The sequence below is a fragment of the Camelus bactrianus genome, chromosome 18, assembly GCF_048773025.1.
Source record: "Camelus bactrianus isolate YW-2024 breed Bactrian camel chromosome 18, ASM4877302v1, whole genome shotgun sequence".
Classification (NCBI taxonomy): domain Eukaryota; kingdom Metazoa; phylum Chordata; class Mammalia; order Artiodactyla; family Camelidae; genus Camelus; species Camelus bactrianus.
The window spans coordinates 17,221,498-17,247,936 of record NC_133556.1 but is presented as its reverse complement, the minus strand read 5'-3'; the positions used below and the strand labels follow the sequence as shown (position 1 = coordinate 17,247,936).

General features: G+C 41.9%; 1 protein-coding gene across 13 annotated transcripts in view; it reads left to right on the top strand.

Moving 5' to 3' along the window:
- TNRC6A (trinucleotide repeat containing adaptor 6A) overlaps nucleotides 1–26,439 on the top strand; it is a 91,891-nt gene that overhangs the window by 45,084 nt on the left and 20,368 nt on the right. For 5 of the 13 annotated variants that reach the window (XR_012500326.1, XM_074346181.1, XM_074346187.1 and 2 more), the window contains exons 5-17: nucleotides 2,007–2,384; nucleotides 11,769–14,351; nucleotides 15,678–15,854; nucleotides 16,770–16,945; nucleotides 18,091–18,123; nucleotides 19,706–19,786; nucleotides 20,120–20,171; nucleotides 23,645–23,787; nucleotides 24,161–24,307; nucleotides 24,475–24,612; nucleotides 25,105–25,233; nucleotides 25,646–25,723; nucleotides 25,986–26,196. Coding sequence is in view for 12 of the 13 variants with exons in the window: in XM_074346181.1 (XP_074202282.1) it covers nucleotides 2,007–2,384; nucleotides 11,769–14,351; nucleotides 15,678–15,854; nucleotides 16,770–16,945; nucleotides 18,091–18,123; nucleotides 19,706–19,786; nucleotides 20,120–20,171; nucleotides 23,645–23,787; nucleotides 24,161–24,307; nucleotides 24,475–24,612; nucleotides 25,105–25,233; nucleotides 25,646–25,723; nucleotides 25,986–26,196 (4,326 nt within the window). In the remaining variant the exon portion in view is untranslated. Of the gene's footprint in view, nucleotides 1–1,415; nucleotides 2,385–11,768; nucleotides 14,352–15,677; nucleotides 15,855–16,769; nucleotides 16,946–18,090; nucleotides 18,124–19,705; nucleotides 19,787–20,119; nucleotides 20,172–23,644; nucleotides 23,788–24,160; nucleotides 24,308–24,474; nucleotides 24,613–25,104; nucleotides 25,234–25,645; nucleotides 25,724–25,985; nucleotides 26,197–26,439 lie in introns of those variants that run through there. The other 8 variants (XM_074346189.1, XM_074346193.1, XM_074346192.1 and 5 more) reach the window with 5 other exon arrangements.

Here is a 26,439-nt window from a genome sequence, read left to right as displayed (position 1 = left end):
GTAAGAGGAAGTTAGTGGCTACTGGAAACAAGTGAAGTGACCAGCATTTATCACAGCATCATATACATGGCAGGCATTTGATAAATATTTCCTTTATTTGGGCCACAGTAATAGCTTCTGTTTACTGAGTATTTATATTACACTGGGTACTAGACCAAGACTGTACCACATAGACAAGGAAAAAAACACAGATAAAGTAGCTACAGTGCTGGGGCTGTTTAATTTCAGGTCTGGAACTCTTAACCGTTGAGCAGAGTTTTCTGTGTCCTTACGTGACCACATGGAGATGTATCACTTTATTTATCTGACGGTGGCATCTATGAAGATGCATCAAAATCTCACAGAAACATTAAACTGCTACAAAAGTATAAGGTGGTATTGTGCCAGTCATTAAAAAATAGACACTATACAGGCATATTTCAAGGATATTGTGAGTTTGGTTCCAGACCACTGTAATAAAGTGAGTGTGTGTGTGTGTGTGTGTGTGTGTGTGTGTGTATATACACACACAATTTTAAAAGCTAATAAAACTGCCACACACAAAACAGTAAAGTGAATATGGCAATAAAAGGTATCACAAAGTTTTTGGTTTCCCAGTGTATATAAAAGTTATGTTTACATTGTTCTGTAGTCTGTTAAGTGTTCTATAGCATTATGTCTAAAAAACACAATGTACACACCTTAATTTCAAAATACTTTATTGCTAAAAAATGCTAATCATCACCCGAGCCTTCTGCAAGTTACAGTCTTTTTATACGACTAATATGAAAGATGACTGATCACAGATCACCATAACAAATATGGTAACGAAAAAGTTTGAAATACTGTATCACCAAAATGTGAGACAGAGACACAAAGTGAGCCAGTGCTGTTGGAAAAAAATGGCGCTGACAGACTTGCTCAACGCAGGGTTGCCGCAAACCTTCAATTTGTTAAAAATGCAGTATCTTTGAAGTGCAATACAGTGAAGCACAATAAACTGAAGCACGCCTGTGTAGCCTTGTGTTTGGTGCTCTGTGAACATTAACATGCTCAACCTTAGGATAGCTCTGCGAGGCATAGGTGCTATCCTCGTTTCAGAAAGGAGACCACAGGCTGAGTCAGGTTTACACGGCTTATCCAGAGACACAAAGCTTATTGAAGGCAGAGTTGGGATTGAAACCTGGGTCCATCTGGCAGCAAAAGTTCACATACCACGCTGCCTCTCAGTAGTTTTAAAGATTGGATGTATTTTCACTGGTTTAGAGCATTTTCATAAGTATGTTGATTTAATCTCTCGTAAGAGTTCACAGATTCAGTATAGTTTGTTTGTTCATACAGTAGACAGATGGCTATTTCTCAGGTTTGCTGAAGATAGGGCATCCAAGGTATTCTCCAGTTTTTATTAGTCTCATAGATTTCATTCTGTTATCTTTGGATTTACTTCCATATTCTGAGTTTGTCTCACTTGATTCAGATTTTACATGTGAATAACAAAAAAACATTGTTAGCTTTGCCTTTTTGTAAGGAAACTAGCAAATTATTTTCTACCCTTGTTTTTGTACTGTCTTTCAGAAATGAAAAAGTGACCAATCACATTAAGAACGAGGCAGGTTAAGAGTAGTTACCGGGGAACTGAGGATTGATTCTTTTAGGATTGCCAGAACTTGACTTGCTGCATTTGTTCTTTTAGTTACTGTGAGTTCCGCAGTTGTCTAATCAACGCTTGTTCTCTGATCAGGGATAATATGGGAAAGAGACGGTGAGCATGAGCTGTCATCCAGGCCAGGGAGTGCCGATGGTGTCCGTTCCCTTATTGGATAGGTAGTTACCAGAAGTAAAACTTTACTCTTGGCAGTGATCTTTCCCAAGAACACTTGAACCTGCGAAGGAAGATACCCCTGCGCACTTAAAGCTTCTGCTCTTTTAGGATTGTTTTTCGTAGTGCCTTTTTACTTAGATGGCTTGCTACGGAGGTACACTTTACTGGCTAATCTTTTCCACCCCTTTTCTTTTGTTGGGATTAGTGCCAGAACAGATAAAGCCCAGTGTAAGCCAGCCTCAGCCTGCCAACTCTAATAACGGCACTTCCACAGCAACCAGCACTAATAATAATGCCAAGCGAGCCACAGCCAGCAGTCAGCAGCAGCCGCAACCGCCGCAGCAGCCACCGCCGCAGCCGCAGCCGCCGCCACAGGCCTTGCCTCGGCATCCTCGGGAGCTTCCGCCACGATTTCGCCACCAGGAGCATAAACAGCTTCTAAAGAGGGGTCAGCATTTTCCTGTCATAGCAGCAAACCTGGGATCTGCTGTTAAAGTGTTAAGCAGCCAGTCAGAAAGCAGTGCTTTAACAAACCAACAGCCACAAAATAACGGAGAGGTGCAGAACAGCCAAAACCAGTCAGGTGAGAGAAGGCCTTTCTTACGAGACTCCAACTACCATCATTAGCAGTGTAGCAAGTTTGTAAGTCCATGGCTTTTTGGTGATGTATTTGTATTCATCCGTATCTGGGTTGTAAGATAAGAATTCTATACAGGGAGTTATGAATCTTAAAATGTGTCCTGTAAGGTGACTTTCCATCTTAATTTTAAACTGATGAATCACTTTCCCTTATGTCCTACCCATTTTAATAAACAGCATGTAACTAAAATGGATTATAAGACTATGGCAAAGACCGAGTGTCTCCCTCCCCACCAAGTTCTGTGCTGAGCATTTGTACGTATCACTGCATCTGATCCTCAGCAGTCCTGTGAGGTGTGAGTCGCTCTTGTCTCCACTTTTCAGTAGAGGATGCTGAGGCCCCGAGACACTAGGGCTTGAGATCACTCTGTTACCATGTGCCGTAATACAAAGACTGCCGCTCATGAAAATTATACTCAGAGTGCATGCATTCAGTTATTGCCTCAGAATGGCTTCTCTCAGCTTGGTAATGATTGTGAGGCAGAAAAGAAGTCTAGTACGTGATTACAATTTTCTCAAAGCCCAGCTTGTTTTGACGTGTTCTGATAGGTTCTGACGATTGGTTTGTCCATTCAGTTATCAAACTATTTGGACACCTTTACCACAAGCCATCTAGGGAGCTGAGGAGCATCAAGGTTCCCACACATGAAAACAGTAGCATATTGGTAACAAACAAAGTCTTGAGAGCCAAATGGACCTGGTTTTTAAATCCTAGCTTCACCATGTACCAGCGTATGTGACCTTGGGCAGGTTACTTAATTGTTTCCTCTGTCTGAGTCTCATCTGTGCAGCCTTTCCTAACCACGTAGAGTTACTCACTTCCTACCTCCGTGCTCTCACACATACCATGTGTACATGGTAATGCACTGTGATACTTCACAGCTAATAATAGCAGAGCCTGGGCTCACGTCAAGATTTGTCTAACTCCAAAGCTATGCTCGTAACAACCATGCTGTGCTTTGGCAATCTGCTGATAGGTATGATAGGTAAGGAAGAAGAGGACACAGATGTGATTTTTCTAGTGTAATTAGAGAAGCACCTTGGTCTTGGAAAGGATGCCAACTTAAATTATCAACCTGAGTTAATACTTATTCCCTAACCCCCATGCCATCCATCCCCACACTTACTATCTGTGTGAACTTGGCCAAGTCACCTAACTTATCTGCCCCTCTTTGTAATCTGTAAAGTGTGGACAGTAGTACCTGATCTAGGTTGCTTAGAAGATTATATTATGTGATACGCCAAAGCAGCTGGTTTAGTGCCTTATATATAAGCACTGAATGAGTATCTTTCCTGAAACTTTTACAGAACGATCTGCATTTTCAGGAGGAAGAGTCTGGTTTAGTCATTACGTCTAATGTCAAGCAATTAATAATTTGGTTTGAAGTTCATCTAGGCAGTCAGGTTTGAAGCAGATGTATTGAGTCGTCAGCATAAAAAAAAAGTGGTTAAAACATAGGAGAGGTTATTTATGCAACAAATGCTTGAGTACCTCCTGCAAGCTAAGCACTGGTAGTATGATAATAAACAAAACAAACAGGAAAGTGGGATAGTAAATTTAGAAAATATATGTTGAATATGCTTTTTCAGTTTGGGAAATGAAAGAACAAAGCTGTTTTTGAAATGGAAACAACAGGAGTGTAAGAATCTTATTTCTCAAAAATGGGTATGGGTCAAAAAACCCAAAAGCGTTGCAGGTATACATTCAGGTGAGAAGAAGGCCTAAGATGTGGGCATAGGAAGAAATCTTCAAAAAGGGCTGAGAAGGAAAAATATCCCGCCTGTTTCTGAAACAACTTTACGAAGGTGGACCGCCTTAATGGAAATAAGTAGGGTGCAGCACTCTGAGATTTGGAATTAAATCCCCAAACAACTAAAGGATGCAGAGGATGAAGGCAAAGCATTCTGCAGAAGAATCAGATTTGTGTTTTTGTCTTTTTTAAAACACCTGTGCCCCCTTGACCAGCATTTGTCACGTATTTACATTAAAATATCTTTGTAGGTGTTACTAGGAATGATAATAGAAATATTAGACACATAATAGACCATTGGGTGTCTGTGAATCAGGGAAGACTTCTTAGACAGGTGCATCCAGGCTCCTGAGGTGGGGTGGGTGGTGGTGGTGGTAGTAATGTAGTGACTAATCCGTGTGGGGTGCTTACTGTGACCCAGAAACTGTAAAAACATGTGTAATTCTCATTTTGCATACTAGATAGTATCACCCTCATTTTACAGGTTAGAGATTAACCTAGTGATCAATGAAGAGCAGCGTACTGGACAGTATAAACAGCATGAACAATAGCCCAGAAACACAAAAATTGTCTGTTGTGAATTATATGTAGTTCAGAATTGTGGGAACATAATCTGAACTGTTTTTATTTTTGTCTTTTTGTGTTTTTATTTGGCTTTTTTGTTTCCTGAACAGAGATAGGTAATGGAGTAGATTGGACATTTAAATTAATACATACACAGAAATTTACTTTAAAGTTTTCATGGTAAAAATGAGGAATGCTGGGTACACTTCCCTTGTCCTCACATAATGCATTTCCCATTTATTCAGCACAATCAAAGGGGAAGGCTAGTGCCTAGATGACGTTAGTTATTTTCTAAATCGGAGCTCACACAAACTAAATGCCTTCACAGGCTAGCAGGTAAGTGGAGCAGAGGATGAACAGGAGTGATGGGAACTGTGGAAACTGTGTTAATTTTGCACCCTGCCTGACTACCTCTACATTCTCATTTTAAGTTTTGTAGAACCCTGTGCTGGTTGGGCCACACAGCTGTGCAGGCTTCGGCGCAGTTTATGGCTGTGCCTCACGCTCTTGGTGATGGCTTGCATTGTCGCTGCAGGGCCTCTTTCTTTGCAGCTGGTTTCTTAGAGCGTTAAGGTATCGGGGCCTGCCACTTCCCAGATAACCAGTGGTTTTGGGTGCCTGCAGGCTATGTGGTAATGGATTTTGGAGGACTAGTATGCTTCATGGGGCTGGCAGCAGTATTGTTCTTATGGGCCAGAATGTTCCAGCCCACATTTTATCATCCAGCTGATGTGGTTAATACAGAAAAGTTAAACAGCATGGCAAGTCCCCTTATAGCCTGTACCCACATCCAAAGGTTGTTAATACATTAAGTATACATATGTGTGCACACGTGTGCGTGATGTTCATTGCACTTCCATGGGTAATTTCTTAGGAATAAGGATAACCTTCTATACAGCTGTTAGACCATGATCACCCTTAAGCGAAGAGGGGTGTACTCAGCACTGTCCTGTGATATGTAGTCCATGTTCATATTTTTGCAGATCGTACCAAGAATGTCTTTTTGTTTCTTTATAGTGTGGTGTCATTTATATAAAATAGAAAGTTTGCAAAAGTTACATTGCTTAGGGATGAATTCACATACAGCATTTTACGTGGTCACCACTCAGTCACCCACTGGGAAAGAAAGGAGATGTATCAGAGAAGGGGTACACAGGCGTTTTCTACTAGATCAGTAGTGTATTTCTTAAGGTAAGGAGTATGTGAGTGTTTTTGTACTACTTCTTATAGCTTTTCATACATTTGAAAAAAAATTTTTCAAGAAGCTTAAGGACATTTGAACTGTAATGGTGAATGACTGAGAATTGGGGCTGTTTTAATGAAAAAATGTTAACATTAAAGTTTCCAGAGATGTTTAAAGATTAAAATGCTGCCCGTCCACCTCTTGACTGTCTGTTCAGTGCAGTTTACATCCTTGCTGTCCTGTAACTACCGCTTCTTGCTCTCAGCTTGTCCAAGGGTCTGTAAACATGCTCAAGTCTTCATAATCTTTGAAAGAAATACCTTTAAACTCTCATTCTTCTGAGGCTAACGTAGAACCTCTCTCCTCTGCTTTCTTTCAGAATGCTTAGAAGAGGGATCTGTGCTTGAAATCCCTAATACATCTCTTCAGTCCTCTGTAATCTGGCCCCTACTCCCTTGATTACGATAGCTCTCACTGAGGCCGCTGATCCTCTGAACGCTCAGTCTCAGACTTTGCCATTTGTATCTTAATAGATAGCTACATTTCTTATTATTGACCACATCCTCCTTTTTAAAGCTCTTTCATTTGTTCATTTTTCTTTGACCAGTTTTCAGATTTTATTTCCTCCAGGGCTTTGTTTCATCTCTCTCCCCAGTTTTAGGTTACTTGTCTGCTGGATATCTTCAGCTGATGTTGGGCCCCTCAGACTCAGCCTGTCCAAATTGAACTCATTACCTTGGTACATACCAGTTTCTCCTTCCAGATCCCATTGCTCAAAAGGTTGGCACCCCCAGTTCATCTAGTCACCCATCTAGAAATCTTAAAATCATGCATGACTCTCCTTCTTTCTCCATGCCTCACAGGCCAGTGGTTTACCATGCCCTGCTGATTTTAACTCCAGAGAAGCTCTTAACTTTGCTCTCTCTGCACTGCCACCACCATTGACCTGGTTCAGGCACTCACCGTCTGGTCTAGAGCAGCAGCCCTAAGAATGTCTTTTGTAGTTGTCTCCCCATCACCCCCACCCCATCTCAAACCAGAAACCAGTCATGACCCAGGCCTTGCACTTGGCTGTGGTATTGCTTTTGTCTTTGACCTAGAACAGGATGGTTTGCAGCCTGTTCGACTCAAGTTTTATTGGAAGGCTGCCATGCCCTTTCATTGACGTGTTATCTGTGGCTCCTTCCAGGCCATTACGGTAGAGTAGTTGCTGCAGAAACCATCTGGCTAGCAAAACTTAAAAATATTTGCTAATTGGGCCTTTACAGGAAAAGGTTGCCAGCTTCTGGACTAGAGGCTGGAATAACTAAAGAAAACATTTTAACTTTCTCACTCAAGTGCTATTTGAAATTGTGCATCTGAGATTCTCTCATATTCCCAATGATAACATTTCATACTTCCTGAAAATACAATAAAACCTAAATACTCTTAATTTCTGAAGGCCTTTCCCTTCTGGTGTGTTTGGAAGTCTTTAAAGCACAAAGCACATATATAACTATTTTGTTTGTTGCATGATACATATTTAATTAGAAACATATATGAATTTTTCTGGATCTAAATTCTTCCTGAATGAATTATGCTGTTTCTTTATAAACCCCTTGAATTACCACCAGTCTTTGCGCTACCGCCACGCATTCTCCTTGATCTTTCTGAATAGGTGCTATGTAATGCATTGCTGTATTCTCTTTTGAGGTGTGGTACTACAGCTGCCGTCAGTTCTCCTAAGGTAATTTTGTGTGAGAGTAGGACGCTGATGATATTTTGGGTTTCAGATGTTTCTCAGTCCAGTCTTCCAGATCTTAGTTTAAGATCTGTATTTTGCATTACACTCAGTAAAACTCAACTGTCCCCTTCCCTCCTGTCAGCACGGGCTCACAGTCCTACTGCTTCTCACCATTTCCTGGAAAAGTGTAATAAACATCTTTTACATAATGATGTTCTGTATGTTTATTCTCCAGATCATTTGCAGTGATGGGTTTTGGCTTCCTTGTCTGTAAGGGAAATATATTACTTGACTTCTTCCAATTCTGAAATAGTTTCTGACTCTGTGAAACGTTTTAGTTATGATTGCTGAGAAATCCTGCTCTCTCACAACTTTAGACTAGTATTTCTCGCCCCTCCCCAGCCCACCCCCCACAAACGTATTCAGATTTTTTCTATCTAAGCTGCAGTGTCTTTTAATAACAAAAAAAGGTCTTTGTGATCGATTCTTGGTAAATATAGTTTTTGAAATAGCCTTTTAATTTAGGTTTTGGGGAAAGGATCAAGTAGGTTCCAGACTAAAAATGGAATTTTAGCTAATAATTACTGATGGCATCTCTTATGTTCCTAAAGTGCATAGGGATATATAGCAAAAGGCAAGTGTAGACCGTCCCCAGCACCCCTCCAAACCAGGTCTTGACCAGGGAAATTTTCACTAACATTGTTAGATTAGTATGCAGAATGTATTGTGCTGTTTTCTGGGGGGTTTTACTTTTGATGTGTTCTGACATTTAAAAACTTTATTTTTCTTGTAAGTAGTTAAATCTATGTTTGCTTTGGTTTCTTTGCTTTTATGTATAAAAACTTCTCATTCACAGATAACTTCAGATTTCATCATCTAACACTTGAATCATTTAGAATTATTGATAGGTTGTCTCATTTAAAAACATCTTTTTAAAGTACTGAATATTCCTTTTCTCTTCCTTATGTAAAATGCTAACCTTTGACATACCACCTTCAAATTATACTTGGGGGGTCTGCTTCTGGGTTACTTTTTCTGTTCGGTTGTTCTGGCAGTGCAGAGGTGTTTAACTGTTGCATGATAATAGTTCTCCTCTCGTTTGTTTTACATGAATTTTTAAATCACTTTAATCAACTTACAGACTCTTGTTAGAATTTTTATAATTGAATTAAACTTAGAAGGAACATTGTTACATCTGCCTATTGAGAAACAAGTTTCTGTACTTAATCAGGTTGTCTGCTCTGGCCTGCAGTAAAATTTAATGACACATGACTTCTTAAGTATTTTTGTTAGCTTTCTTCCCTCTTCTGTTACAGTTTTTGTGGCTCTTAAAATTTAGGATGTTTTTTCATCCCATTTTCTTGTTGGTATTCCCAGTGTATAGGAAAACTGTTGTTTTTTGCATGTTAACCTTTTTTGTTTCTTTGCTACTCTCTTTACCTCATTTTGGGGTCCTATTTCATCAATCAGTGCTTCTAGCACAAGGTTGGATAATAGTATTGATCACTAATATTCCCATCTTTTCCCCGTTGTTAGGGGAATACTTCTTATGTTTCCCTGTTCAATTCCAGATCCATTCCTTTATTCTCAACTTGGGAAGTTTTGTGTAACATTTATCTTATTTTCTTACTCCTGCTCTGTGAAAGTGGTAACACACACACACACACAAAGCAAATAATGGCAACAGAAATACTTTTGCCATAGTCCATGAGGTGATGATGATGATGGCTTGGTTGTTTTAGATTTGGAGAAAAGTGAATGGATTGGAGACTTGGTGATATTTTGGATTTGCTGTGTATAGGAAGGAATCAAGGATAAATATCAGGTTTTAGGAAACTTACTGAGATGAGGAAAACTAATAAAGAAGCAGGATTGTTCTTTTCTTTAGGGAGGAGGCACTTGTCAGGGTATAATACAGGTGTTAACATTCTGTTTGAGATATCTAAGTGAAGATTAAAGTAAGCAAGTTGTTATATGATTTCCAATTTTGTTCTTCATGAGAGAGGCATGGTGGAATGAAAAACATGTGCGTTGGAGACAGGACTGAAAAATAACAATCATTGATAACACGTTAATCAGTGATAATAATGGCCCTCATTTATGAAGTACCTACTCTGGATCAGATATGGTTCACTTTTAATCATTAATAAGTTAATCCTTTTCAACAACTGTGTGAGCTAGGTACTGTTTCTGTTCCCATGTGACAGATGAGGAAAGTAAGGCATTGAAAGATTGAAGATTTTACCTGTGGTCACACAGCTGTAAATGGCAGAGCAGCTTTAACCCAAGCGGTCTGGCTTCAGTTTTTGCTCTTAATCAATCACTCCACCAAACCGCCCTTATTTGGAGCACTTATTTGAAGCCGGCACTGAGCTAAATACTTTACCTATGACAGCAGGTTAACCAAACAGCCAGGTGAGGAAGTACAGACTGTTTCCATCCCCATCTTGCAAGTGTGGTCATACAGCTGCTCCACAGAGTCCAGACTGGAATCCAAGTGGCTCAAGTTCCAGCCATGTTCTGAGCCACCGTACTTTTTTACCTAAAGATGAATTCTGCCTTTCTCACCTGATTTTCTGCAAGTTAACCTTTGAGCTTTGACTTCCTCAGCTGTGCAGTGAAGGTAGCACCTGTGCTGTAGGGCTCTTTCAAGGGCTCACTGAGAATGTCGCACATAAAGCGTGTGCTCCAGGGTGCTGAGTGATGTTGCTGGTCCTGCAGGGGCTGGTCTGCTGGCTGGTTTTCACCCAGCAAGACGGACTTTATAGAACCCTCTATTTCATGAGAAAAATCCTCCTCGTGGGCACTGGGAGATGATAGACTTCACACGGCAGCTTAAAGCGGCCGAACGATTCTTAACCAGAATGGAAGCCACAGTCACTTACGGAACTTTAAAATATATGTATTTGTTGAATTACATGTACATTTTTGGTCTCTCTCCAGTCCTTTTCCTGATGCTCTTCCTAGGTCATTTTGCCACTTAACTATTGTGCTTTGAGAGAAACTGATGCAAGATGAACCTGATTTCCCATATTAGCAATACCCTCATAGTGAGTTACATCTTCTTTCTGGACCTACAACGCCTTGTAGTTGGTTCATTGCATCTGGGACATGACTTGAGCGTGTGCATTACTTATAAATGCTACATACGGTTCTGATTGCTGCTGTAGAGGAGAACTACAATATAAGCAACCCTCTCAAGACAGCCTAAATGCAAACACCTTATGCAGGTTAATATCTCTGAGGATTTCAAAGTACCAGATCCTTAAAAAGTGTTAGAAGCACTCGAACTGCCTGCCCTGTGTGAGGTGATAACATGTAGCAGTAAGTCTAAGATGATGTGATTATATGGCTGGTCATTTGATGTGCTCAGTGTTATCAGTTGATTTTTATAATCATAGTAACTGATCTTCAACATATCAACCATTTTTCTGTTCTCTTCTGATAAACATGGCTGTGAACGTAAATTAAGACATTTTTATGAAGGCATTTTTATTTGTATGCAGTGTTTTTCAGGATGAATATGAACACTAGCAAAATAGAGATACAATGGAAAGGGCTTTGTAATTCTTAAACATTTGTTATAATACCCAAAACAGTTGTGTGAAAAAGCTATTCTAAAAAAGAGTGGATAGAAAAGGATTCTTAATATATTTCTGATTCATTTCGTGAAGTTTGGCCTATTCATGTCACTTATCCTTACCCATTTACACGCCAGCCCCTTTCCCGCATCAGGCCTCCGAGCTGGGTTGCTCTGTTACCTGGTACATCACTACCACTTAGACCTTCCTGACTCCAGAATTCTTTGACTTGCTGATAAGTTAACAGCTCATTCATTCAGGAAGTATTTATTGAGGGGCTGTTATGTTCCAGGAACTGCTCTAGGCTCTTAGGATAATATCAGTGAACAAAGCAGCAAAATCCCTGCCTGTATGGAATTAATTATTGGACACGGAAGGTTGGGGGCTAGGATATAACCAGTGCCCTTGTAATTACACTGCCAAGTGTTGTATGTTGTTAATGTTGAGGAGCCGCACACATTTATAATATATTCATCATTTCCCCCCCAAATACCTCATATATTCTTGTGCTTCTCCTTTATTCTAGATATAAACCACAATACTTCAGGATCCCATTATGAGAATTCGCAGCAGGGACCTGTGTCTTCTACGAGCGACTGTAGCACAAACTGTAAGGATGCTGCTGTAAACGACTCCCCTGGAGCAGAAGCATGGCCCTCAGTCCCTGGCAGTGATCCAGAGGTGGCTTCAGAATGCATGGATGCTGATTCTGCCTCCAGTTCTGAATCAGAGCGAAACATCACTATCATGGCTTCAGGGAGCACAGGTGGTGAAAAAGATGGCCTTCGGAACAGCACTGGACTTGGATCCCAAAACAAGTTTGTGGTTGGTAGCAGCAGCAATAACGTGGGCCATGGAAGTAGTCCTGGGCCGTGGGGTTTTTCCCATGGAGCCATAATAAGCACATGTCAGGTCTCTGTGGATGCTCCTGAAAGCAAATCAGAAAGTAGCAACGGTAGAGTGAATGCTTGGGGCACTGTAAGTTCTTCATCAAATGGAGGGTTAAATCCAAGCACTTTGAATTCAGCTAGCAACCATGGTGCCTGGCCAGTATTAGAGAACAACGGACTCGCCCTGAAAGGGCCCGTAGGGAGTGGTAGTTCTGGCGTCAATGTTCAGTGCAGTCCCTTAGGCCAGATGCCTAACAATCAGAGTATTAACTCTAAAGTGGGCGGTTCTTCCTCCCACGGCACCTGGGGAAGCCTTCAGGAAACTTGTGAATCTGAAGTAAGTGGTACACAGAAGGTTTCATTCAGTGGTCAACCTCAGAATATCACCACTGAAATGACTGGACCAAATAACACTACTAACTTTATGACCTCTAGTTTACCAAACTCCGGTTCAGTACAGAATAACGAGCTGCCTAGTAGTACAGGGGCCTGGCGTGTGAGCACAATGAACCATCCTCAGATACAGGCTCCGTCGGTTATGAACGGCACTTCCCTTTCTCACCTTAGCAACGGAGAGTCAAAAAGTGGGGGCTCTTATGGTACTACGTGGGGTGCCTATGGTTCTAATTACTCTGGAGACAAATGTGCAAGCCCGAATGGCCAAGCTAATGGTGACACTGTGAATGCAACTCTAATGCAGCCTGGCGTAAATGGGCCTATGGGCACTAACTTTCAAGTTAACACAAATAAAGGAGGAGGTGTGTGGGAGTCTGGGGCAGCAAATTCCCAGAGTGCATCATGGGGAAATGGAAATGGTGCAAATTCTGGAGGAAGTCGAAGAGGATGGGGAGCTCCTGCACAAAACACTGGCACTAACATACCCAGCGTGGAATGGAACAAACTGCCTAGCAATCAGCATTCCAATGACAGTGCAAATGGCAATGGTAAGAAGTTTACAAATGGATGGAAATCTACTGAGGAAGAGGATCAGGGTTCTGCCGCATCTCAAACAAATGAGCAAAGCAGCGTGTGGGCCAAAACAGGAGGTACAGTGGAGAGTGAAGGTAGTACAGAAAGCACTGGACGCCTTGAGGAAAAAGTAACTGGGGAAAATCAGAGTAGAGATAGAAGAAAAATTGATCAGCACACATTACTCCAAAGCATTGTAAACAGAACTGACTTGGATCCACGTGTCCTGTCCAACTCTGGATGGGGACAGACTCCTATTAAGCAGAATACTGCCTGGGATACTGAAACATCACCTAGAGGGGAGAGAAAGACTGACAATGGGACAGAGGCCTGGGGAAGCTCTGCAACACAGACTTTTAACTCAGGGGCGTGTATAGACAAGACTAGCCCTAACAGTAATGATACCTCATCTGTATCGGGGTGGGGAGATCCCAAACCTACTCTGAGGTGGGGAGATTCCAAAGGCTCAAACTGCCAGGGGGGATGGGAGGATGACTCTGCTGCTACAGGAATGGTCAAGAGCAATCAGTGGGGGAATTGCAAAGAAGAGAAGTCTGCATGGAATGATTCGCAAAAGAGCAAACAGGGATGGGGTGATGGACAAAAATCAAACCAAGGGTGGTCCGTTTCCGCCAGTGATAACTGGGGAGAAGCTTCAAGGAGTAACCATTGGGGTGAGGCTAATAAGAAGTCTAGCTCAGGAGGTAGTGACAGTGACAGGTCCGTTTCTGGTTGGAACGAACTTGGTAAAACTAGTTCCTTTACTTGGGGAAATAACATAAATCCAAATAATTCATCAGGATGGGATGAATCTTCTAAACCGAACCCTTCCCAGGGATGGGGAGACCCTCCAAAGTCTAATCAGTCTCTAGGTTGGGGAGATTCATCGAAGCCAGTCAGTTCTCCAGACTGGAACAAGCAACAAGACATGGTCGGATCTTGGGGAATCCCACCAGCTGCAGGCAAACCTCCTGGTACAGGCTGGCTAGGAGGACCTATACCAGCCCCAGCAAAAGAAGAAGAGCCCACAGGCTGGGAGGAACCATCCCCAGAATCCATACGTCGCAAAATGGAGATTGATGATGGAACTTCAGCTTGGGGAGATCCAAGCAAGTACAACTACAAAAATGTGAACATGTGGAACAAAAATGTCCCAAATGGCAGCAGCCGTTCAGACCAGCAAGCACAGGTACATCAGTTGCTACCATCGGCAAGTGCCATCTCAAACAAAGAGGCAAGCAGTGGCTCCGGTGAGTTTTTATTTTGTGGAGTCTGGTTGATTGCATTACAGAACACTTCACAGTATTGTGAGCCTTGTTTCAGTGTACTGTTATTCTAAGATTGGTTTAACAAAGTATTTGGATGTGCACACGGAGCTGCTTTTTTACTCTAATCCAGGAGAAGTTTATTGGGAAGGTGTTTACAGTCAGGGAACAGAGCTCTGCCTTTGGCTGTCAGTATTGGTTGTGAATTCCACGTATGCCGTTCTCTATCGGGAATGCTAGAGATGGCAGACGGAATTAAAGTGATGTCAGGTGGGACTGCTGTGCACCTCAGTTCTTCTGAGTCAAGCCGTTGCATGTTGGTTTTATTATTTAACTAAAATATCCCCCAAATGAAACAAGTATCTAAACACAATACTCACTAAAAACCAGGTACCATGTTTGGCCTTAGAAGGGATTTATTTAAACAGGGATGAAATCCAAGTCTTTTGAATAGAGCATGTCTGTGTTTTTGCTTAAAACATTTGTTAATACGTTTGTAGTATGTTCCAGTTTCCTCTTACAGCGAGGAGCTGATTCCTGCCCTCGGCAGATGGGCTTGACAGTGACGTTTTCCATTAGGTACCATGGGGTTGCATTGTCTTGGCTCTGCAGGTTTTACTGACTAGCCTCATTGTATGTAGAGACAGAAGTGTTTCCATGAACTAACCTTTTAGCACCTAATTTCTTCTGAGTATTGTTTAAGAATTTAGGTTTAATTCTTAGAAGAAACAGGTATGTATCTTAAGGGGAAGGCTGTTTTGGTTGGTTCTTTTAAACAAGAGGTTGATGGCTTGCCTTGGCTTGGCTTTGGACAACCTAATACAAAACTTTTTAAGAAGCATCAGATGTCCAGCATGTATAAAAGTAGGATACCTACCTATTATTAGTCTTATAGTAAATTGTTTTTCCAGAACAGTGATGTTGGAAGGTTGTACTTATGGTAAAAATTTTATACACATACTATTTCTCAGCTTGATCACCTGCCTTATTAATTCACTAGGTTTGGCTAGAGTGACTTGACTACCAGGAATTAAATTCATCTTCAAAGGAGGGTGACTTGCCATGGTTAAGGTTATTCAGAAGAATCTGCTGTACACCCAGAGTGCAATTATGAAAGGGGTGAAAAAATTCATATCGTTAAGTTAAATTATAGTAATGGGAAGTTATTTGTCTTCTTTACGGAAGACAGGTGCCACCCTTTGTGCCCATCACAGCATGTTTATTTAATACATAAAAGTGAAGGTCCTCCTCTTTTGTTCCCTTACTGCCCCCACCATATGCTGATGACTTCTTTCCCCACACTCTCTAAAGGCTGGGGTGAGCCCTGGGGGGAGACTTCTGCTCCAGCCACAACTGTGGATAATGGCACTTCGGCATGGGGTAAGCCCACAGACAGTGGTCCCAGCTGGGGGGAACCCATTGCTGCAGCGTCCAGCACATCCGCATGGGGCTCTGGCTCTGTTGGTCCGCAAGTGTTAAGCAAATCTGGTAAGTTACTGATAATTCCTTGTTCCCCTTGTGTAGCAGTGATAACCTCATTGACTATAATTAAGTAATTGGATAATCTTTATGTCATTAATAATGTATCCATCTATTATGCTGGGTGATTTCACTATTTGTTTGGTTCTGTGTATTTGTTAACATTGTTTGCTCTTTTGTCTTTCTGAATTTTCCTATCTTATTTTTCTTTGAAGTGTGTAACTCTTAATGATTTGTATATAATACAATAATAATCACCCCATCTAAATTATATTTTACCAAATTGGATTATCTAGAGATAGCCAAGCAGTTTTCATACTCTCCCGCATGAGAGACTGAATGTAGTAGCCATAGGGACACATACCCAGACTGTCTAGCGCAGGTTCCAGACAACTCCTTGAATATTATACAGAAAATGAGCGAAGTTCAGGAAGGAACCCCAATATTCAGATGAACATTGTTACTATTCCCATAGGAATTCCAAAGGCTGAGTGTAGAGATAAGATACTTTCTACTTATGACTTGCAAAAACTTTTTGGCCATTCTCCTTGAAGGTATATATTAGAATTAATTTTTAAAAATTCCATTCATCCTCTTGACCCTGTGTGTCACGATGCAGCTTGTTAAGTGATAGAACAAGAATGCCATCATTGCCCCATGTTTAGGAACCCTCTGACTTGTAAAAGCATGGGAGGTGTTTTATTGACAGTTGTAATAAAATAAGTTCTTGCTGAATGTAACTGTAACTCAGTATGTAACATAACATTCTTGCCTTGGAAATCTGGGAAGAGAAATAAATGAGAGATTTTTAGGTTCTGCCCCCCACCTCCTACCCCTTTACTCTGCCCCCTTAATTAATGTTCATTCTCTAGAAAGAATTGTTTGATTAAAGCTTGTTTCTCTTTATCGCAAATCCACAATCAGGGCCAAAATCTATGCAAGATGGTTGGTGTGGTGATGATATGCCATTGCCTGGAAATCGCCCCACTGGCTGGGAAGAAGAAGAGGATGTAGAAATTGGAATGTGGAATAGTAATTCATCTCAAGAGCTTAACTCATCTTTAAATTGGCCACCATATACAAAGAAAATGTCATCGAAGGTAAACATTTCAAGGGCAAAGCCCTTGAAACTTTAAATTCCAAAGGTAGTTTACCCATAGAAAATGAATGTCCTGCTGCCCCTTTATGGCAATCAGTACAGTCCAGGCCGTCCCCAACTCAGGTGTAGCCTCCTGTACAGGCAGCCACCTAGGAAAAGTGGAAGGCCACAGGAGCTTCCTTTCTCCCCACTGCTACGGCTTGGGATTTCTCTCCTCCTCTGCCTCCACCAGTGCTGCCTGGGACAGCCCCTTCCCCCAGGGTGCTGCCTGCGTGATGAGGACGAAGAGAAGGGCAAATCTCCATGTTGACTCTTTCCATCCCACTGCCAGTTCATCTCCCATTCCACCTCCTCACCTGGAGTCCCCGACCTCCCCATTGCCCAGAGTCCAGAGTCACCATCCTCCTTTTTCGTCCCCCATTTTTGTCCCTTCTCGACCCCAAAAGGTCCTGTGACAAAAATCCCTAGGAACGAGTCGATTTTGGTTTTGCTTTTCTATGTGGACAAATCTTATCCCAAACCTGGCTGTACATCAGAATTGTATGACATTTGTTAAAAGTATAGCTTCCTGTACCCTAAGCATACTGTGGTTTTGGAAACTAGACCAAGTCTTTTGTCCTAAACAAGCTCTCCAAATGTTTCTGATGCACAGCCAGGTTTGAGAACACTGGTGTCAGATTTTCCTGGGGACCATTTTCAAAGTATGTGCCTGGTCCCCCCAGGGGATTGTTAATACATCCTCCTCACCACATTTGAGAACAGTTGCTGTTTGAGGGACCTTGTAAGTTAAATATCCAGCAGCTCAACTAGCTCACTGCCAAGTTCCCTCCCTTTTAATCCTGGGATTCTAAGTCTAGGACCTGCTGTTTTTATTTTTAAATTTTTTTCTCTTGGCTGAATTTGCCTATTGCCTCACCATATAGCTTATGAAGTGCCTTCCCATATTTTACATAAATCATTTGACCCTCATAACCTTCTGAGATAGAGAGCTGATGAGGGATTTGAGCCTGCAGAAAGTGGTGACTTGCCCAGAGTTGCATAACTAGTAAGTGACAGAGCAAGGACTTAAGTTTAGGTCTTCCAATTCCAAACCCTGTGTTCTTCCCACTGGACCATGCTGTTTTGTGACTTTGTCTTTCCTTACAGGGTCTGAGTGGCAAAAAAAGGAGAAGGGAAAGGGTGTGTAGCCTTTTTACTCTTTCTCCTTTGTTTCTACTAGTAAAAAATCTTTTAGAAAGCCAACTGCAAATATTTATTTAGCCTCTGCTGTGTGCCAGGTACTGTGCTTGGTGCTGGGGGTTCAGAAACACTAGGATGTGAGCATACCTTCAAGGAGCTCAGAGTCTAGCATGGGGTGCTGGAGTGCTCTAAGGAGGGACAGCTGGAATTTGGAAGGTGACTGGGGGTGGGATGTGTTAAGGAAAGTGGTAGCCTGACATAACTAGAAATGCAGGATTTATGGGAAGAGGTGATGAGATCTGGCTCTGTAGTTAGATTAATAGCAGATTATGTTTTCAGTGCCATGCCAGAGAATTTGAACTTAATTTTGTATGAAATATGGAGCCAATCAGACTGAATAGAAAGCAGTGTCAGTTTGGTTGTTTTTTTTGTTTTGTTTTGTTTTGTTTTTTTTCTTTAAAGAAAGCTAACCAATTATAATATGAAAGATAAAGTGCAGCAGAGGAGAGACCTGAGTTAGGGATCTAAGTTAGGAAACTTTTGCATTCATTCGGCTTAGAAAGGACAGCCTGAACTGAGAAGCAAGAATGGTTATGTAGTCGAAGGGACTGATTTTGAGAGACATTAGGAATAGAAGAGACAGAAGGCCTTGGCCACCAGTCAGGCGTGGGGTGGGGGTGGAAGAGGAAAACGAATCAAAGATGACTGGAGAAACCTTGGAAAGGGTTAGATGCTTGCTTCAGAGACCTGCATTTAGGGGGAAATTATGAAGCTGTGTTCTTTTCGACAGTCAGAAGGAACAGGTAGTAGCAATGGGAAAGGGAAATTAAGGCAACGAACTGAGAATAGTCCTACGATTCTCATGTTAATGGAGGCCTTGGTCTCTATGGCTTCCAGTCTCCTTGTCTTCCAGACTCCTAATCATGGACCATTTAGTCTCAACTCATGTCTCCCAAGTAGTTTCTGTACCTCCTATACCCCAACCAGCCACAGAAAGCCAACACCAAGTAGGAGGAATCCCAGCTTTAGCTGCTGCTGGGGATATTGTGTTCTTGGCAACATAAATTGGAATTTTTAAATCTTCTTTCATATGGAAACATATAATTTTTTTTTCAGTACAGTGCAAATAGCATAATTAAATTATGGGTCAAATTGGTTTCTTGGGATTAATCTGAGAGCCTAATGACTATTTTTACTTTGGTTTAGTACGAGAATTCTCCAAATCCAAATTATTATTAATCTTTTAGAACACAGTTCATATGTAAATTGGAAACTGTCTGATGAGCAGTTCTCCATTATTCAGTGGATGTCATCAAGGCCCTATGCTTCTGTCTTTTCCTTCTGACTGCTTGCCTTTAGAGATTTTTCTGTATGTTACAGCTATACCAGAGGACTGGAGCAAAGGAAGTTGAAAATCAAATAAGTTGATTGTTAATTATTAACAACTCTGAAGAGTTGGTTGGAGTTTAAATTACTGGCTAAAAATGAGAGTTGGGAATTGTCTTGAAATTTATTAATCCATCACTATACTCAGATAAATAGAGATGGCCATGGCATCTTTCTACTCTTTTATTTTACAAAGGGAATGATGAAAGGTGGAAACAAACAAGAAGAAGCATGGATAAATCCATTTGTTAAACAGTTTTCAAATATCAGTTTTTCGGTAAGTGTGTTTTCCTAACACCTCCTCGCGTTTTAATGTCCATAAACTTACCCTAATTTCCTTTTTTTTTGTTTTCTTAACAAATTACTCTTCGAGTCCTTACGAATTGCTGAGGTTAGAGTAAAGCCAACCATGAGGTCTTCTTTACTTTTATAGTTTTAGCTAAAAACATCACATCTTGTTTTTTTAATTTACTATATTAGGCAGTGAAAAATGAGGTTTTATGATCCACTTGAATTTCATAAATAAGGAAATAAAGTAAAATTCTTTGCTTTTAACTTATTTTCATTGATAAACTAAGGACTGCTAACATGCTCCTTTTTCTTTCTTCAGAGAGATTCACCAGAAGAAAATGTACAGAGCAATAAGATGGACCTTTCTGGAGGTAAGAAAAAATTAAATCAGTTTGAGTTTATCTTCATCACTGATGGAGAAACGTATCTGTGACATGGTCCTACTAAGAGAGCACTGACCTACAGCAGGGGAGGGAGGCTGGGCTTCTGTTGCAGCGCTCCTGTTCTCTCCAGCAGGCGTTAGAAAGTGGGGATCGTGTGAGCGAGTGTGCCTTTTGAAGTGTAAAGCACTGGGCACATCTAAGGCAGGGATGAAGTTAACCTGTGGTAACTTAAGTGTTGTCTTGTCAGGAATGAATTACCCAGGTCAGGTGATAGAGTCTTCTTAATTTAGGAAGCAGTGTGTACAAAGGCCCATACATGATAGAGAGATCTTAAGCCATGTTGGGGAAGTGGCAAGTAGTTCTGTGTAATGGAAGAGGAAATGAAAACTGGATGTGGTGGTAGGAGTGCAGTGATGGTAAAAGCTTTACCTAGGTGAAGATGCTAGAAAACTAGCTAGGGTTCATGAGGAACTTGGGGGTTTGAACTTTATTCTGAAAGTATGAAATTAAAGAATTTTAGGCAAGAGAATGGAATGATTTGGATTTATATTTTAGAAAAAATAATCATGAATAATCACTGAAAATGTCTTGAGATAGAAAACATTAGCAGCAGAGGACGACTAAAAGATAGCAAACATAGCAAAACCAGTTAGAGATTTGTTGCAGTAGCCAGTGAGAATTTTCAAAGCTCTAAACTAAGACAGTAGATGGGGAGAATCTTAATTCAGTGGAAATACAGGCATTAGAATCAATAAAAGTCAATAACCAGTTTGAACTGATTTGTTATGGAGGATGAGGGTGAGAGTGTGATCAGAGATAATTCCAGCTTTCTTGCTTAGACAGTTCAGTAGGCAGCAGTGCTGCTGTGTTAGTCTGCGTCCATGCAGAAGGGAGCATCTCTGCAGCAACTTGAGCAGGGAATGTTCAATATAAAGAGTTACTATTAGCGTAATGAGGGATTGACTAGGGAAGAGGTAATAAGAACTCTCAAGGATATATAAATATATGAAAGCAGATATAAGAAGCTACCTAAAGACTAAATTATATAGTTAGCTTTCAACAGTTTGTGAATAAAATGAAAATAGGAAAGAGAAGGAAGATAACGGTTGGCCAGGCAGATAATCACATTCGTATAACAAAATAGATCACGTGCAGAACTGCTGCCATCCTTATTGCTGTCATTGGTCATGTGCTGTCACTGGCACCTCTGTCTTCCTTCCTTCCCTCCCCGTTCCGTACTTCCCTACTGTCGGCCAGCACCTCAGCTGCTCTGGGTTCTTTTGCTGGTGGAGTGACCGAAACCTGCATTCCTGAAGGCTCTGAGCCCTCGGTCACCTTGCCCTTCTTGGCTGCGGTAGTTTTTCATTAACCTTTGCTACTGGGGACAGAGTTATTAAGACACATCCACCCAGCCCTCAGGTTGCAGAGTCTTCACTGCCTTCATTTCATATCAAGAAACCAGTTTCCCCTTGGTGATCAGAGTCAGTCCCTGCAGCCAGCAGGCCAGCCCCCCTTTTGCCTGCTTGTTCAGGGGAGTAAGGAGTGCAGAATGTCCTGGGGCAGTTTTCTTCTTCCAGTTCAGAGGAACCATTGTGTCCTGTGGTGGGCGCATGTTTCTCTCTTGAGGGCTAAGATCTCTAAGCCTACAGAATTGCTGGAATAGGAAGTAAGAATTCTCTAAGCAGCTCATTTATTGGGTGTAATAGTGGGAGAAGCCAGTCCTACTTTCACATTTTGATTCCTACTGCATCCTGTAAGAAGCCCATTGTTTTAGGGTGTTGTCTTCCAGCTACGTTGTAACTGTGTCTTCAGTAAGCAGTGGTACCTGTCAGTTTAGCTAGCTAATTTGGGGTAATGGCTGTGTGTGGTAGGACCAATTACTATACTTCTTTTGCTGTGAAGTGAGTTCCTTGATCAGACACAGTGCTGTGAGGAGTGCCATGAATAAGGCCTTCTCTGAGACCATGGTTGGCAGAAGCTTTACAGGCAGGAAGGAACATCCATGTCCAAATATGTGTCTATTCCTGTGAGGTCAAAGCTCTGCCACCTCCTCCATGGCTCACTGAAGGACAGAGAAGTCCCTGTGATGCTGTACTGTTGGAACTGGCTAGAGATCTATCCTTCTGGGGTGCTTAGAAAAGCTGTTCATGGAGAGATGTCTCACCAGCGACACTGCTACAGAGCTGCTTGGGGGTGTGTGAGAATGCTGGGAGAAGCTGCCTGAGTGAGGCCTACACCCTGCGCTGCAGGAGTGGGGCTCAGGAGATGCTGGGAGCGTTGCCAAAGCCACCAGCAGCTCTTCGGCCCAGGAAACAGGACTTCCGCCTTCAGTGTCTTACCAGTGCCCTCTTGACAAAGCCTCAGTGCCAACTGGCAAAGGGAAAAGTTCGAAGAGTCTAGATACATTTTCACAGAGCAGTCAGAAAGGGTGAATTTGGAGCTGAGAGACAGTAAATCAATAACTGACTATTAGTTGAAATAAGAAATACAGTAGGAGTAACAGATTTGATAGATAAGATACTGAGTTTAAAGTTGCTATGAAGGTGGAGGGTATAGCTCAATAGTATAGCATGCTTAGCATGCATGAGGTCCTGGGTTCAATCCCCAGGACACACTCACACACACAGACACACTCTCCCTCTCCCCCTCCCCCTTCCCTCTCTCCTTCTCTACTTTGGGAGGAGGCATTGTCGCTACCTTGGTAGTGAATAAATCTAAGGGAAACAGGTTCTAGAAAGATAGTTGAAAGACCTTAAACATACTGAGTATGTCCCAACATTGAAGAAACACAAAGAAGTGGGCTCAGCTGTGGAGAGAGGAGAAACCAGAAGAGGCATATGGTAAGGATGTGAAGGCGGAGAGCAGTGTCCACTTTTAAACCATTTAAGTAGGATGGTAGCTTGGAAGTTGGCTGTTTTGAGCAAAGTTTTGCAGGACAGGGAGTTTCCATGAGAGAAGGTCGTATTTATTGCAGAGAAGTCAAAATGCGGAGAACAGAGCAAGCCCTGAGAGAGAGGGAGACATTTCCTGGTCTGCTAAATGGGGGTGATAATAGTAGTTCCCACGATTAAATTAGAACACGCGTTCAGAACGGTACCTGGCACATGGCAAGCATCTACTCAATGGAGGTTTCTCGTGATACTGTTCTTGTCATTTGTTACTGGAAACTATGTTTTTATTATAAAATTGAGCAGATTAGAGAGATGACCAAAGATGTCTTAACCTCCTCTTTACTAGTCTATTTTTAAGTTAACTGGCTTAGTAAAATAGCAGTGTCTGCTAAACCCCGCTTTTTACTTGTAAGGAACGCACGATCTCTTAAATGCTAGTGCGTCTTCCACATGTCCCTGTCAAGGCAGAAGTCATTTCAGCTTGGAAGTATTTTGCTTTCTACCATGAATTTATCTGAAACTCACCAGGTTGTCTTCCTACTTAATAACCTAGTCTCCTGCATTTATTAGGAATGTTACAAGACAAACGAATGGAGATAGATAAACATAGCCTAAATATTGGTGATTACAATCGAACGGTCGGGAAAGGCCCTGGTTCTCGGCCTCAGATTTCCAAAGAGTCTTCCATGGAGCGCAGTCCTTACTTTGATAAGGTAAGTTGTTTGTTTTACCTCTGTGGCTAAGAAAGCAATACACATATTAGCATAATTTTCTCATTAATATTTAATATGTAGAGAGTGTTATTATCCAGTGCCAAATCCTGTTACTGGGTTTATAGTTCATTGTCCTTTGTTATGTCTCAATTTAGCATAGGGATTGCATTTATATTTTCCTCTTAATCCCATAAAATATATTTGGTTCTTTTTATGTACTCTAGAATTAACACTAATCTGATCTCTTCTGTTTTCTACCTGTTTCCTGTTGATGCTGGAATGTCATGTGACTTCTCTTCTGTTCCTGCAATGATTTCTCCCTTCCACTTGTTTGCTTGGCTGGTGTTGCACATCTGTCTGTCTGTCCGATCAGGATGGCATTGTAGCAGATGAACCCCAAAACATGCAGTTTATGTCCAGTCAAAGCATGAAGCTTCCCCCTTCAAATAGTGCACTACCTAACCAGGCCCTTGGCTCCATAGCAGGGCTGGGTATGCAAAGCTTGCATTCTGTTAGACAGGTAAGTCCACATGTGTATTTTAGGCTCTCTGTTGAATGATTTGTATAAGTAATAAGAACTCTCTTACATATAGTTACTGTATTTAAATCAGTATTACAGTGTGGTAATGCGATGTTTGTCCCTAAAGAATCCCAGTGTTATTCGGTGGTGGTTGTTTGTTTTCTTAGAATGGCAATCCCAGTATGTTTGGTGTTGGAAACACAGCAGCACAACCCCGGGGCATGCAGCAGCCTCCAGCACAACCTCTCAGTTCATCTCAGCCTAATCTCCGTGCTCAAGTGCCTCCTCCATTACTCTCCCCTCAGGTAAGTGATCTTCTGCCATGCCAATCTCCTTGCCTTATATTTAGCTAGAAAAGAACCTTGAATAAATTTACATTTGGATGAGATGACGAGTTGATCATCATAGTATTTATTGGCAGCTTTGAGATGCAACTGATTCTGAGTTTACTATTACAACAGGGTATGGGTAGGGTGAAGAAAAAAAGTCAAAGATAATTTAAATCTAAGATTGACTGTTTTGCTTCATGAAGCACCTTGAAGGGAGGAAGACAATAGCAATAGCAAAGTAAGTTGACTAGTTTAAGATTCACCTCTGCTGTCTTTTACTTGACCCATGAAAATATATGTGAACAGTAAATTAGTAAAGCCAAGAAAGATGATTAGAAGGAACAAGACCCCTCCACCCCATAATAGTCCGCAGATTTAATTACTCTATTGATAATTTAAAATGCACAGTGCATTTTGTTAGTTTGAATTATTTTATCAACATTATTAACTCACCATTGTGATCCTAAGGTTCCAGTTTCATTGCTGAAGTATGCACCAAACAACGGTGGCCTGAATCCGCTCTTTGGCCCTCAACAGGTAGCCATGCTGAACCAGCTATCCCAACTAAACCAGCTTTCTCAGATCTCCCAGTTACAGGTAAGAGGAACAATAGCCTTATTTAATGTGTCCGTTGCCTGTCTGCTGTGTGCTTGACGCTAGACTCCGTGCAGGTGGTACTGCGGTAAACACCGGGGGCGCAGCCATGGCCCTCGGGGAGCTCGCCGTCTGCGGGCGGCATGCTGTGTGAGCAAGCACAGCCGTGTCTGGGGTGGCGGTGGGGGCCGGATGGTCAGGGAAGATTTCTCTGATCAAGTGTTAAGTTTGGATTAAGCAGAAGACTGAATTCAAGAGTGACTGGGGGCCAGAGAGCCCAAACAGGAGATTATATGAGACGAGGCAGGCCATGTTGGTGTTGCCTAGCTGAAGCCGTGCCTGCGTCGGCCCTTGTGCCACAGTCACTGTGAAGCACGACGTGATACTGACAGCCTTTTTGCAATCTTCCCTCCAGCGGTTGTTAGCGCAGCAGCAAAGGGCGCAGAGTCAGAGAAGCGTGCCTTCTGGGAACCGGCAGCAGCAAGACCAGCAGGTAGATCTGACCCTTCCCCTTGCTACGCTGAAACTCAACTTGTGTCAATTCCGTTGTAACAAGAGATTCAAAATGGCTTTATTAAAGCAGAATGGAAATTGCTATTTCTTAAGTCTTCCATCTGCCCAGAAGTTACACTATCTGGTTTACAGTGATTGTTCACCTGCCTGCTGAAAAGGAAGTGAATTCAAAAATGCAGAGGCATGAAGGTGTCTGTCAAGACTTTCCTCCACAACCTTCTCAATCATTTTGTCGTTTTAAGGGTCGACCTCTTAGTGTGCAGCAGCAGATGATGCAACAGTCTCGTCAACTTGATCCAAACCTGTTGGTGAAGCAACAGACTCCGCCATCTCAGCAGCAGTCACTCCATCAGCCAGCCATGAAGTCCTTCCTGGAAAACGTCATGCCCCACACTACACCTGAGCTGCAGAAAGGGCCGTCACCAATAAACGCTTTCAGCAACTTCCCTATAGGTGAGTTGCTCCTTGGCCAAAGCATTCCGTGGTGCTTGGCAATCACAGGTTTACATCCTGCTTTCTTACCTCCACTTCTGTTCTCGGCCGGACACCAAGCTGCTCTTCAGCTGTTCCCTCTCGGAGAGTTTAACCTCTTCTAGGCTTAGCCTGTCTTCATGCTTCAGTGAGGGCCTCTGTCCATTCAAGAAAATCACACTATTTCAAAAACTCCATGCTTGTTTAAAATGGGTTAGAAAAAAG